Below are 15,000 nucleotides of genomic sequence, written 5' to 3' on the forward strand. Positions count from 1 at the left end.
CTTCTTTACCCTACCTCCGTCCCTCCCGTCCCTTCCCTCCGTCTCCCGCCCTTCCTCCTTCCCTCCCTCCTTTACCCTACCTCCGTCCCTCCCGTCCCTTCCCTCCTTCTCCCTCCCTTCCTCCTTCCCTCCCTCCTTTACCCTGCCTTCATTCCTCCCTTCCCTTCCCTCCTCCTCCCTCCCTTCCTCCTTCACTCCCTCCTTTATCCTCCTCCTTCCCTTCCTCCTTTACCCTCCCTCCCTCCCTCCTTTACCCTCCCCCTCCTTCCCGTCCCTTTCCTCCTTCTTCCTCCCTCCCTTACCCTCCCCTCCTCCCTCCCTCTCCCTCCCCTCCACCTTCCCTCTCTCCTCTCCCCTCCCCTCCTCCTTCCCTTCCCTTCCCTCTTTCTCCCTTCTTTCTTGAAGGAGCGATAAGCCATGGGTTGTTTAAGTTGTGGAACTCCGCCGAGGGACAACCAACCGACGATCCCGTACTGCGCTCGATGGGGAGCCCTACTTGGAACCTTAATGTTATCGTGGTTGACGAGAGACTAGTCAAGGGTGGAGGCGGCGGGGGAGGGGGGCTATGTGGCGCGTGAGATCTTCAAAGGCTGGACAGTGCCGCGAGAACATAAGGAGGAAGATGATAAGGAGGGAGAAGAGGGTCAATAGGTAGAGGGGAGGAAGAAGAGTAAGAAAAAGAGGGAGGGAAAGGAAGAAAAGGACAAAGACAGAGAAGGAAAATGTGGAAGAGGGAGAACAGGAGGAAGAAAAGAAGGCAGAGGGTAGAGGAAAAAAAGGAAGAAGATGAAGGAGGATAAGGATGATAAAGCAAAGGTAGCGGGGAAGGAGAAAGAGAAGGAAGACGAAGACGAATGTGTGTGTGTGTGTGCATGTGTGTGTATGTGTGTATGTGTATAAATTCAGCCATCCTGAGTCCACTTCTAAACAAAGGCTTCTTTCATAGCATTCCATGACTCACACAACTGCGTCAACCTCTGCCACGTCACTCCTGCAAACTTCTATATCTCGTCTCTCCACCTTCTGTCTGGTCTCCCTCTTGCATGCTTACCACTTCGCGGCGTCCACTCAGTAACACTCTTGCTCCATCGGTCATCAGTCGTTCGCGCTAACTTACCTGCACAATTCCACTTCCTCTCTTTTGCCGCCTGCGCAATATCTTTGACCTCGTCTGCTCTCTCACCCGATTTGCTCTCTTTCAGTCCCTCAGCGTTATTCCCACCATTGATCTCTTCATTCTTCTCTGTGCACTCCTTAGCATGTCCCACATCCGTAGATTATTGCTGGCAGTATACATTGATTGTAACCTTTGCGTTTCAAACATAAAGGTATAGGGCCTCTCATGATCTTTTTATACTTACCAAACTTTTCCAACAAATTATAATACGCCTGCCACGATTTCTCTCCCTCCCTCTCTCTCTCTCTCTCTCTCTCTCTACATATCATATATACATACATACATACATATATATATATATATATATATATATATATATACACATACATATATATATATATATATATATATATATATCTGTGTGTGTGTTTGTGTGGAGAGAGAGAGAGAGAGAGAGAGAGAGAGAGAGAGAGAGAGAGAGAGAGAGAGAGAGAGAGAGAGAGAGAGAAAGAGAGAGAGATGGAGGGAGAGATCGTGGCAGGCTGACAAGGGTGGGAAAACAGAGAAATCTTAACCTTAATTTATTCCAGACTATATTCCCAAAGGTCTCTCTTTATGGATACACACATAACCTTTTTTATAATTCAAGGCCGCTTCTTCCTTTGAGAGTTCATTCCCGTAACCCGCCCATTTGCTCACACAAACAATACACCACAATGATGTTACCATCGTCTATCAACCTCACAATGCACCACAATGATGTTACCATCGTCTATCAACCTCATCCTCGTGTGTGTTCTTGCAGTGTCCCACACAACGGAGGAGCTTGTTTTCGAGTGGGACCCCGATGTTCCTCTGGTTGTGGATGAGAGCATTGAACTTCCGCAACAGAACATCATCCAGAACATCACATCCGACTGTACCCAAGTCTACTCCACAGGTGAGGATGGCGTAAGTCGCTGGTGGGGTCCACTGCAGGCCCGGCCTATCCCCTGTACATCATCATGGTGGCTTAATCCGGCTTGGATATAAAGGTTGTATGTATAGTGAGAAGGGTTGTATGTGATTTTGGTATGTTTGAATGGTTATGGTTGTGAATGAAGTTTGAAATCAGTTTAACCAGCTCGACCATATATACAAAACTCGTCTACCGCACCTCTAATATCCGCCATTGGAAAGCTATGAAAGTGTTTAGCACTTACTGGGGATCGAACTCGGACTTTCCGCGTTTCAAGGCAGGGACGTTACCCACTGCTCCACGCAGAGTGAAAAAGTGTGAGTGAAAAAGGAATAAATTCCTTGAATTCCTTGTAAAATGGAATAATGTAAATATAAGATAACATAAAAACTAGATGTAAAGTGTTTGAAGTACATGAATATAGTAACACTACAACAGAAGTAGAGATAAAGAAAGAGAGAGAGAGAGAGAGAGAGAGAGAAGGGGAGTGAGAGAGCCCTCTTGAATATAATGAGGCATACTAGATGTTTTATACTAACAGGGAGGTGAGGGCATCTCTTGGTAGAAAGCACGAGATTTTGATCACAGAGAAGAGGGAGGATGAGGGAGGGGGAGATGGAGGGGTGAGAGGGAGAGGTGGGAGGGAGGGGTGAGAGGGAGGGGTGAGAGGGAGGAGGTAGAGGAACAACAATAATACGAGTAACAATAATAATGATAATAACAATAACAATAATAATAATAATAATAATAATAATAATAATAATAATAATAATAATAATAATAATAATAATAATAATAATAATAATAATAATAATAATAATAATAATAATGATAGTAATAATAATAATAATATTAATAATAATAATAATAATAATAATAATAAAAATAATAGTAACAATACATAATAAATATATTGGTAACAATAGCAATAACAATAATAATCATAATAACAAAAATAATACAAATTAACAAATTTAAGATAAATATACATAAACATATAGATAAGTAGATAGATAAAATGACTCAATCACTCAAGACAAATGTCCAAACCCCCATCCCCCCACCCCAACCCCCCCTCTCCGTGGCACGATCTATTGACTCCCTCCTGACACGCCCTTCCCTCGCAGGTAACTTCACTTGTCTCGAAGTTATCTTCAAGCTGAAGAGGCGTCTCGGATACTACGTATTCCACACCTACATCCCGACGTGTCTCATCGTCATCATGTCCGTAAGTAGAAACCTGTTATCTTAAAAAGGTCGTAAGTCGTAATATGGAAAAAGGTCGTAGAGCAAAATGTGTTAAAGGTCGTAAGCCGAAACATGTAAAAGGTCGCAAGTCGAAATATATAGCCATCATGTCCGTAATTAGAAATCTGTTATAAAAAGGTCGTAAGTCGAAATATGTAAAAGGTAAATAAAAATATGTAAAATGTCGTAACTCGAAACATGTAAAAGGCCATAAGTCGAAATAGGTAAAAGGTAAGTCGAAATATATATATATATATATATATATATATATATATATATATATATATATATATATATATATATATATATATATATATATATATGAGATCGTAAGTCAAATTTATAAGAGGTTGTAAGTCGAAATTAACCATCAAGGTCGTAAATTGAAATATATGGTAACGTAAGTCAAAATATATAAGAAGTCGTAAGTCGAAATTAATCATCAATGTTCGTAAGTTGAACATTTTTATCATAAGAGTTTGCTGATAGAATCCCATAATCACAAGATATCTTATTTGGAGACTTTTCATATAATTTCGTAAGTCAGAAATTATTACTATTATTTATTAGCATAAATTTGTTGAAACATTACTATGAATTAAAAAATCGGAACTAAATATTATAAAAATTACTTTAGCATGTGTACTTTCTAGACAATGCTGAGGTGAAAGTGAGAGAGACGGAGAGAGAGAGAGAGAGAGAGAGAGAGAGAGAGAGAGAGAGAGAGAGAGAGAGAGAGAGAGAGAGAGAGAGAGGGAGAGAGAGACCTTACAATCTTTACCATGAATACCAGAGCCATCTATTGGTATTCAACGTGAACAGAGAGAATGTATTCTTAAACTCCAAATTTCTTTAATCTCCATAAAAAAGGAGAGGACTTCAACCACAGCTCCTAAGCATGTCTTTCTAGTTCTAGAAATTAGTGCTAATTCTGAGAACCGCCTTTTCAGACAATCTAATGCAGGAAATCTCATTCTCAATACCTGATCCTAGTCATCTTAACGATGCTATCTGTATATTCTCCGCTCGGGTGATACATTATTCATCATTATTCATATTGCAGAAATTCCAGTGTATATGTGTATGTGTGTGTGCATGTGTGTGTGTGTGTGTGTATTCACTTCACTTCACTTGGTCTTTTGGATCACGTGTTCGACTCGTGATCGACAGCTATTTCCCTCCTGGAAGAGAGCTCAGAGCTCGTAGGTCCGATCTATGGGTAATGCTATGACCTTGCACACACACACACCCCCAACTCCCCGCCCACGAGAGTCAGAGTAACGACCCGAAACGCAGCTGTACCGAAATTAATTTCGGCCCTTGGGAGGATTCGAACCAAGCACTACGCGCTCCACCATGCTAGTAGTACATCGTTCTTCCAACTGCGCCACCTTATGTGTGTGTGTGTGTGTGTGTGTGTGTGTGTGTGTGTGTGTGTGTGTGTGTGTGTGTGTGTGTGTGCGCGCGCGTGCTCTCCTTGTGACTCACCATGGTCTTCGATCACGTGTTGGACACGTGATCGACATCTATTTCCCTCCCGGAAGAGAGCTCAGAACTCGTATATGACCGATCTATGGGTAATGTTGTGACCTTACACACACCCACACACACAACTCCCCGCCCACGAGAGTTGAAGTAACAACTTGCAGCGCAGCGATATTGAATTTATTTCACCCCGTGCCGGGATTCGAACCCGGACCGCCGTAGTGACGGCCGGGAACTCTACCACTGCGCCACGAGTTGTGTGTGTGTGTGTGTGTGTGTGTGTGTGTGTGTGTGTGTGTGTGTGTGTGTGTGTGTGTGTGTGTGTGTGTGTGTGTGTGTGTGTGTGATTCACCATGGTCTTGGACCAGGTGTTGGACTCGTGATCGACAGCTATTTCCCTCCCGGAAGAGAGCTCAGAGCTCATATAAGACCGATCTATGGGTAATGCTGTGTGTGTGTGTGTGTGTGTGTGTGTGTGTGTGTGTGTGTGTGTGTGTGTGTGTGTGTGTGTGTGTGTGTGTGTGTGTGTGTGTGTGTGTGTGTGTGTGTGTGTGTGTGTGATTCACCATGGTCTTGGACCAGGTGTTGGACTCGTGATCGACAGCTATTTCCCTCCCGGAAGAGAGCTCAGAGCTCATATATGACCGACCTATGGGTAATGCTCTGTGTGTGTGTGTGTGTGTGTGTGTGTGTGTGTGTGTGTGTGTGTGTGTGTGTGTGTGTGTGTGTGTGTGTGTGTGTGTGTGTGTGTGTGTGTGTGTGTGTGTGTATCGCGAGCCTTGCTTTTCCTTGTACAACTAACAATCTCATTCATCTTCCTGAACCACCTGTATCCCGTCTTCGTCCACTCAACGCCTTCTTCTGCGCCTTCTTCTGCAGTGGGTATCCTTCTGGATCAAGCCCGAGATCGCCCCAGCTCGGGTCACACTTGGCGTGACCTCACTTCTGACCCTTTCGACGCAGCACGCGAAGTCCCAGGCCGCCCTCCCCCCTGTATCCTATATAAAGACTATAGACGCCTTCATGTCCTCGTGCACTGTGTACGGATAAGTACCCTATACGTTTATCTTTCTCTTCGTTGTGAACTGTAACAAAGTCATCCTATGAATGAAATTTTAGGTTTGTTTTGTTTTACTCGAATGCTGTTTGTTTTGGTTGAAGCGGTCGAACCTTGATTAAAGAATCTAGTTTTAGGTCTAGGATAAATTAATTCGGATTTTTGAGAAGTCATGTGTTCTTAGATTCTAAATTTCTAAGTAAAACAACTTAGAAATTAATATATTACCAATCTTGATAACAATAGTTGTTCATCAAATATAGAGCGTAATAATGTGATAACACTGAAATGATATATGCAAACATAATTATTACAATAGTGATAATAATAACGTTAATAATAATAATAATAATAATAATAATAATAATAATGATAATAATAATAATAATAATAATAATAATAATAATAATAATAATAATAATTATAATAATAATAATAATAATAATAATAATAATAATAATAATAACAATAGTAATAATAGCGACTACAACAACAACAATAACATTAATAATAATAACAATAATAACAATAACAGCAATAATAACAACAACTCAATAATAATAATAATAAAAAAGATAATAACAATAGCATCAATGTTCTTAAGCTCCCGATATCTGATCTCCCCCCTGTGGGCGCTTACAGTTTCGTGTTTATGGCGCTCATGGAGTACGCTGTGGTCAACATCATCCTCGGCGACGGGTCCGGGGATGGCGGCAAGAAACCGCCGGCACCAGACAAAAGGGAAGGGAAAATCAGCAGTATTGCCATCAAGGTAAGAAACCTCCACCGAGCACTCTTTCTCATAATTTCCAGCTTGTTGTAAAAGGTTCTCTGTAAAATTCGGAAGTTCTCTTAGAAATTCGGAATTACTAGAAAAAAAAAAAAAAAAAAAAACCGGCATTCCTGTGTCAAATTCGGAATCTGTAAAATATTCGGAATTTCTATAAAAGAAATCTGAATTTCTATATAAAAAAAGAATTTCGATAAAAAAAGTGAAATTTCTATCTAAATAATCTGAATTCCTATAAAAAAAAATCCGGAATTTCCATTAAAAAATCGGAATTTCTCTCTAAATTTTGAAACGAAAAAAAATCTTGAAAAGTCCGTAATTTCTATAAAAAAAAATATCCAGAATTTGTATAAAAAAAAAATTATCCGCAATTTCTATCAAAAAGCCGGAATTTATAAAAAAAAAAAAAAAAAAAAAATCTGAATTTCTCTCTAACATTCGGTACGGAAAAAATCCAAATCTAGAAAAGCCCAGATACTTGAAGCGTTTCCTAATATTCTGGTGAATATTTCCGAAATGTGTTTTTGTTCCGAATATTTGAAAGTTCCGAACTAGAGACATTCCGAATAGAGAAAATGTATCTGTCTCTAGAAATCTAACCCCATTAGTACATTGTAATGTACAACGAGTGTGAATTCTAGAAAATTATTTTGTGATCTAGATTCTGCTCCTTGAGTGAATTACTTGTCTGGTCTTAAAAAAAAAAAAAAAAAAAAAAAAAAAAAAAAAAAAAAAAAAAAAAAAAATCAATCAAATAAAACAAAACAAAAATATATGAATAAGACTGAAATCAAATAAATACAATATATCAATAAAACAGAATACAATTAATAAATAGAATACAATAAAATTAATTAAATAATTAGATGATATAGATAAGAATAGATAAAATAGATAAATGAAAATCAATTTAACAATGATACTTATGGGGTTATTTCTAGAAAACTGCACAAAAGTAATACTAATTCAACCAGTGCAATCTAGACAAGTGATACTAACATAATACTTGCTTCTAGAATCTAAGTCAACGCTTATACTGATTAGATTTTCTAAGTGGAAAAATAATTGTACATTCACGGTGTAGATAAGCACGCACGCACACATACAAACTCACCTACATGTAAGAATTCACACATATCTGCACACACACACACACACACACACACACACACACACACACACACACACACACACACATACACAAAGTATGTTCATAGACATATACAAAGCAAATATACACAATATGCACACAAACGCACGCACGCACGCACAAGTACGTACACACACGCATACACAAACGAAATATACACATGCGCACACATATCTGAAGCATGAACATACATGCACACACATACACAAAGTATGTTCATAGACATATACAAAGCAAATATACACAATATGCACACAAACGCACGCACGCACGGACAAGTACGTACACACACACATACACAAACGAAATGTACACATATGCACACATATACATTGCAAAAAAAACATTCCTCGAATGTTGATCTAACTCTCAAAACCAGATGGGGAAGGTGGGACGCTCTTAAAAACAAATAAAGAATAAATGAATAAATACATAAAATAACACTTAACTACCAAGTCTATCACAAACCTGTTTCAAGTCGATCACAAGCCTGTTTTAAGTCGATCACATTACTATACCTGTTAATAATTCATCCTTCAGAAGCTGTCATGTAAATAGCTGCAATAGCATATCCAAGTACTCACGATATTTGGATTGTTGTATTTCTCCTTTTTTCTGGGAATAAGTTATGCTTGTATTTATAATAATGGACATGTCTGAGTAACATACAATTATATTCATAAAGACAGACTAATCCTGTGTTAGGCTGGTAGATAGCATCAGGGTAACTATAGAAAGAGTAAATCATATCTCACAAAAGGTTGGTCACCCCTGAACTATAGCATCCTACGACAAATAAACTTTTAATATACAACAACAAGAAGATAATCATCTTTCAAGAATTACTATTCCACTTTTCTCCTTCCACTCTTCCAGGGTCTCCACACTTTCTTGTTTTCACTTTTTCTTTGTTAAATCTTTATTTTAGGACTCCGATCACCTATCACTGTGACATTCTCTCCTCCAAATTCGCTCAAGATCCCATTTACATTGTCGAGACTTTTAAAACATTTGTTCTAAATGGCAAGACTTCTGGATGGAAAAATGTTATGAGTGGAGTTCCTCAGGGTTCCGTTCTTGAGCCACTTCTATTCATAGTATATATAAACTATATTGACCACGGACTGAAATCTATTGTCTCCAAATTTGCTGATGATACAAAACTGTGCGGAATGGCAAATGATCACTTAAACCAATTATATATTCAAGAAGATTTAGATAAACTACAGCAATGGTCTGAAAAGTGGCTAATGAAATTTAACACAAGTAAATGCAAGGTTATGCACATAGGTAAAAATAACAGGAAGTATGATTACAAGTTATTTGGAAAGTCGTTAGCAAAAGTGGATAGTGAAAAGATTCTCGACGTAATTATCAGTAACGATTTGTCGAGACTTTTTTCGCCCATCTCTCTCTAAATGTAAACACTGAACAATTCTGGAGACATAACACACCCCTTCCACGTCCCTGTCTCTTCGCTATGTAACCTTAATCATGTCATTAGGTCTCTGTATATACTCTTCACTGCCTCGTGCTCCATAAATCTCTCCACTGAATACTCACGTGCCTTTTCTAAGTCTAAAAATTACATTTATATCCACTCACTCCTCTTCCTCCATTTCTCCTTTATTTGCTTCAAGACAAACAGACGCCTGGATTATGGATCCTTCGCCTTTCTTGAAAAGAATTATTTCCTCTACAACAGGGGTTCTCAGCCTCACTTGGCCCATTCACCCCTTTCACCATTTGTCAGAATGTCATTCCCCCACTCCTTTCCAAGATTGTCTGTTTCAAAAGATGCATTCTAAATAATATGCAAATATCACTAAAAACCCTTTTATTTTTTCCAAATTAGTATATATTTTCCCCAAATTAGTATAAATCCAGCCCAGGTGACAGGCCAGATAGGCCAAAACCTATAATTGCTTTCCTCACCCCGTAAGCTGACTGTGGTCACAGATCACCCCCAGAAATCCCAAAATTCCCCCCTGGGGGTGAATTTCACCCCTAATGAGAACCGCTGCTCTACAACGTTGTCCTTTGTATTCTTTCATATCTGATCTATACTTCCAAAAACATATCCCTGTATTCTCAATACGCAAATAAATTGGTCAGTGACTTCTACACTCTCTCTACAATGAGTCTCTTACCTACTTTACCAAAGTATATATACTGTATGCCCATGAATATACGAGTACATTCATTTGCATACACTCATGTTTACACATTCATGTGCATAGATCCAAAAGTATACAAACTCACATGTATACATACAATCATGTACACATACATCCATGCATGCATACGCACAAGCACTGAACAATTATACACGATTATACATATTCATATACAGTTATACTTAAGGTATATAATTGACACACGATTATGTGTTTATATATATATATATATATATATATATATATATATATATATACATATGTATATATACATATACATATATATACATATATATATATATATATATATATATATATATATTTTTTTTTTTAGCTGGTAATCACAAATGAAATTGGAAAGAAACTGTAATTTCCAAGCGCTTTCGTGTTATTAACATAATTCCCCTGAAGATTGGAATAACACGAAAGCGCTTGGGGGATTACTGTTTCTTTCCGATCTCCTTTGTGGTTACCAGCAAAAAAAATTGGATCACGTGCGTTGTTAGTGATCAATCTGCGCATATATATATATATATATATATATAATATATATAAATATATATATATTAATATATATATATATATATATATATATATATATATATATATATATATATATTATACATCTACACACAAATATATGCATATGTATATCTTCACGCATATACACATACATATCCACACATACACACACATGCACGCGCGCATATGCACATACGCACGATCACACAAAAGCACGCATACATGTATGCATACATGTATGTATACTTGCATGCACACGTGTATGTATATGTCTGTATGAATAGCTCTTTGTTGTACATGTCTGCTTGTGTGTTTGTCTATCACGATTTTGATGCAACGGAGTCCAAATCTTGTGGCGCAATCGGTAGCGTGCTGGTCTCGCATTTGCTTAGTTTGCGGGTTCGAATCCCGCACTCCTCTCTGATTCCCAGCAGTGGTAGTAGTTAGCTGTCACATCCCCAACAGTCCCCCAAAGCGCATAACAGGGCAAAGGTCACGGTTTCGGCCGCAGATAATCAGCGCCTCCTGGCGTGTGTAACTCACTTTATGTTTTTCAAGAACAAAGGTCGAAATGGTTAGGAAATGTGATCAGGATTTTTTTTTTTTTTTATCATACTCGGTCAAGCTTTCTAAATATAGTTAAATAAATAAATAAACAGATAAAAGGTGAAGCCTCTGAGTATTCAGATATTAAGAAAAAAAGAATATTAAGAAAAAATAATATATATATATGAGGACAGAATCAAATAGATCAGTCCAATATCGCGGTATACATATTAATCTTGAAACGTATCATACAAAAAAAAAAAAAAAAAAAAAAAAAAAAAAAAAAAATTGCCTCAATCTCAATCATTCCCATTACTTGTAACGACAGGGACCAATATCCTCGCTCCACAGATAACCTTTTCGAGAATATCACGCAATAAATAGACTTAGTAACTATGTAGTGACGACGGGTCGTACGGGACATGGAACTACCTAGTGTAGGCCTTATGGTCCCTTGCAGTCTCTTCCATTCTTATGTTATTACGAGACAATTGGTTGTTTTAAGAGACGATTAGACATCATGGAACTGCGTAGTGTAGGCCTTATGGTCTCTTGCAGTCTCTTCCAATCTTATGTTCTTACGAAACAACCGATTGTTTTAAAAAAACATTTGATAACTTCATAGATAGGAATGAAAGGTGGTAAGAGACATTTAACTGTCTAGTATAGGCCTTATGGTCTCTTGTAGTCTCCCTCATCCTTATGGTCTTATGAAACAACTGTTTGTTTTAAGAAAACATTAGATAACTTTATAGATAGTGAAGTCAGGTGGTAAGGGACGTGGGACTCCCTATGTTCTCTTACAGTCTCCTCCATTCTTGTGTAATCAAATATGGCGCCGGTTTAAAGACACACCTTACCTCTTCAGGCCGCTTTCACACGAACGTTTCCGTACGCGCGTTCGGGTGCGTCGCGTTCTTACTTTCAATGGAGTTCGATGGGGCCTTTCACACGACGCGTTTTGCGGTCCCGTTGAACTCCACTGAAAGATAAAACGCGGCGCACCCGAACGCGCGTACGGAAACGCTAGTGTGAAAGCGGACTCAGTGTTTAGTGACGCGTTCTGGCATTGGGTCACCTGTGCCCTAAGTACATGCAACTCTACCTTTCTCTTCTTCATCGTTCTCTAGGTTCCGTTCTTTCCTCTCTTCCTCTCTTCCTCTTTTTTTTTAATTTCTTTGGCTTCTCTTTCTCCTCTTCTTATGTCCACTCTCTTCATCTACAAGCGCTACAATACGCACATCATCTAAAAGTATCTTTCTTATGCACACACACACATACATATATGAGCTCTGAGCTCTCTTCCGGGTCCAGCACGTGATCTAAGACCATGGTGAATCACACACATACACACACGCAACACACCCAACTGAGATTTGTGCAAGCATAGAAACCAATACTTACACACACACAAATACCCGTATACACGCACACATACACACACACACACACACACACACACACACACACACAAATACCCACATACACGCACACATACAGGCATACACACATACACACACAAATACTCACATACACGCACACATAGATGCATACACGCACACACAAACACACAGACATATACACACACGCACACGCTCACATACACACATGTACAATGACCTTAATTTTCCATTTCTCTTATTACTAAAATTAATAGGACATTTAACGTAAATCACATTTTTACAAGTTTAATGTTATCCAGTTTATGAAATTAATTCATTTTTCCGATTACAAATAGAACAAGATATATGCTGACTTATTTTGCACAAATTGATTACTAGCGTTCATATATATATATATATACATATACGTATATATATATATATATATGCATATATATGTATATATATGCATATATATATATGCATATATATATATATATATATATATATATATATATATGCTAATAAGAACACGGGTACGTGTGTTCACTTATGCAAAGTAGACCACTTGGAAAAAGAAACTAACGAAGCAGAGCGCTTTCGTATATTACATCTTCACTGAAGATGTAATATACGAAAGCGCTCTGCTTCGTTAGTTTCTTTTTCCAAGTGGTCTACTTTGCATATATATATATATATATATATATATATATATATATATATATATATATATATGTATATATATATATGTTGGATATAAAGTGGACACCATTATGCATGTATCAGCTAAAATTCCTTTATTTAGTGTTTCTTTTTTTATTTACTTACTCAATACACACTGAGGCAAAGAAGGTGAGTGAGTATTTGGGAGTGTGTATATATTTGGGTATACAAAAATAATAATAATAATAATAAATTAATAAACAAACAAAATTATTACATGAATAAAAAAACACAAAGAAAATACCTCACGTCCGTCTTGATGTCTTTCTCGTATTTTTTCGTCTTTGTCTTTTTTTCATTTTGATATCAGAAGGGATCTTAGTACCTGTTGCCTAATTCTGATTACTTGGGAAAATAGTTCTTTCACACAATAATATATACACAGGTAGATATAAATGCATACGCTTTTGTTAAGTGCATAAGTGCACAAAAACATATGATTACACATACACAAATATATATATTATATATTTATATATATATATATTATATACACACACACACACACACACACACACACACACACACACACACACACACACACACACACATACACATATATATATATATATATATATATATATATATATATGTATATATATATATATATAGATGCAGATAAATCACAAAACTCGCACATGATCCAATAATTTGTTGGTTACTACTAAGGAAAACAAGAAACACGTAATTCCCAAGCTTTCATGTATTTCACATCTTCAGGGGAATATATGTATATGTGTATATATATATATATATATATATATATATATATATATATATATTCGTGAAGACCTGGAGTCTGAGATTCATATCAAAGTAAAACGAACTCATCAGACACTAAATCAGGTTTCGATGTTTCGATCCTAGTCCAAGGTTGTCTTGGGGGGTACTCTGGGGAATAGTGAAACATAAGCCCAAGGTGCTACCTGGGAGAGGAACTGCAATGCCGAGACTTGCCGCGTTCCCTCTTACGAGATGTGCCTGACTCGTAGAATCATCAAATGTACACACGACTTTACTCCAAAGTGCTAATTCGCCAAGTTGTGCTCCTTGTACTAATGTTGATGTTTGTATGTTTATGCTGTTCTCTTTAGTTCTCCATGCCCCCAAAGAACAGTCTCCTCTTCTTACAGTTTTTCCTGTACAGAGTTTTGTTTCTGAATCAATGAATGTTGTGTTGGCGCTTCGTGGTGTGTGTGTGGAGGGTTGACGCTGGGTCTTTGGGTCTTGCTGCCCGTTGGTGTTGTTCTTCCACCCAAGTTACAAGTCTTTTTCGTGTCTAACTTATGGTCTCCTTCGTTTCACAGACCATACACCCAAGGCGGTACACCGCACCCGCCTACTGTGTATGTTCTTCATGATTTTTAACCCTAGTTAAGTTATGGTGTAGGGTATTGTTTGGTTTGTGTCCAATTGTACCCTATTGGGTTTTAGTGCAAAAGTCTAGGATCACTTGGTGAACTAAATCGAGAGAAATAATCTAAGTTCGGACATTGTTCTAGCTGTTAAAGCCAGTTAATGATAGGTTATCTGAAAGGTATTTGGTCATACACTTCATGATGTCTTAACACTTAAAAAGGTTTGGATCCTTTCTAATGAGGTCGGGTACCTCTTAAGTTGGTTGGATTTTTTTTAAAGGATTCAGACCCTTTAAGAGGAATTCAATCCCATAAACAATTATCCAATCCTATTTTTTAGGATCTAATCCCTTTAAGCATTTTTACGATGTCTTCGTGTGTGATTGTCATCATCCATTGACTGTAGGACACCAAAGATCATAACGAATTTTCCCTTGTATTCAACCTTGTCTTTCAATGTTTGGCGTCCCTATTGTACCAATGTTCT

The 15,000-nt window shown here is 37.7% G+C and overlaps 1 protein-coding gene across 2 annotated transcripts in view; it reads left to right on the top strand.

Moving 5' to 3' along the window:
* The window catches only part of LOC143021382 (glycine receptor subunit alphaZ1-like), a 206,593-nt gene that overhangs the window by 190,003 nt on the left and 1,590 nt on the right, over positions 1-15,000 (top strand). For both annotated transcript variants that reach the window (XM_076178821.1, XM_076178829.1), the window contains exons 6-9: positions 1,923-2,057; positions 3,203-3,303; positions 5,688-5,848; positions 6,508-6,637. In XM_076178821.1, the coding sequence (XP_076034936.1) occupies positions 1,923-2,057; positions 3,203-3,303; positions 5,688-5,848; positions 6,508-6,637 (527 nt within the window). The remainder of the gene's footprint in view (positions 1-1,922; positions 2,058-3,202; positions 3,304-5,687; positions 5,849-6,507; positions 6,638-15,000) is intronic.

Source organism: Oratosquilla oratoria, chromosome 3 (assembly GCF_046742065.1).
Source record: "Oratosquilla oratoria isolate Oo_2021 chromosome 3, ASM4674206v1, whole genome shotgun sequence".
NCBI classification, from domain to species: Eukaryota; Metazoa; Arthropoda; class Malacostraca; order Stomatopoda; family Squillidae; genus Oratosquilla; species Oratosquilla oratoria.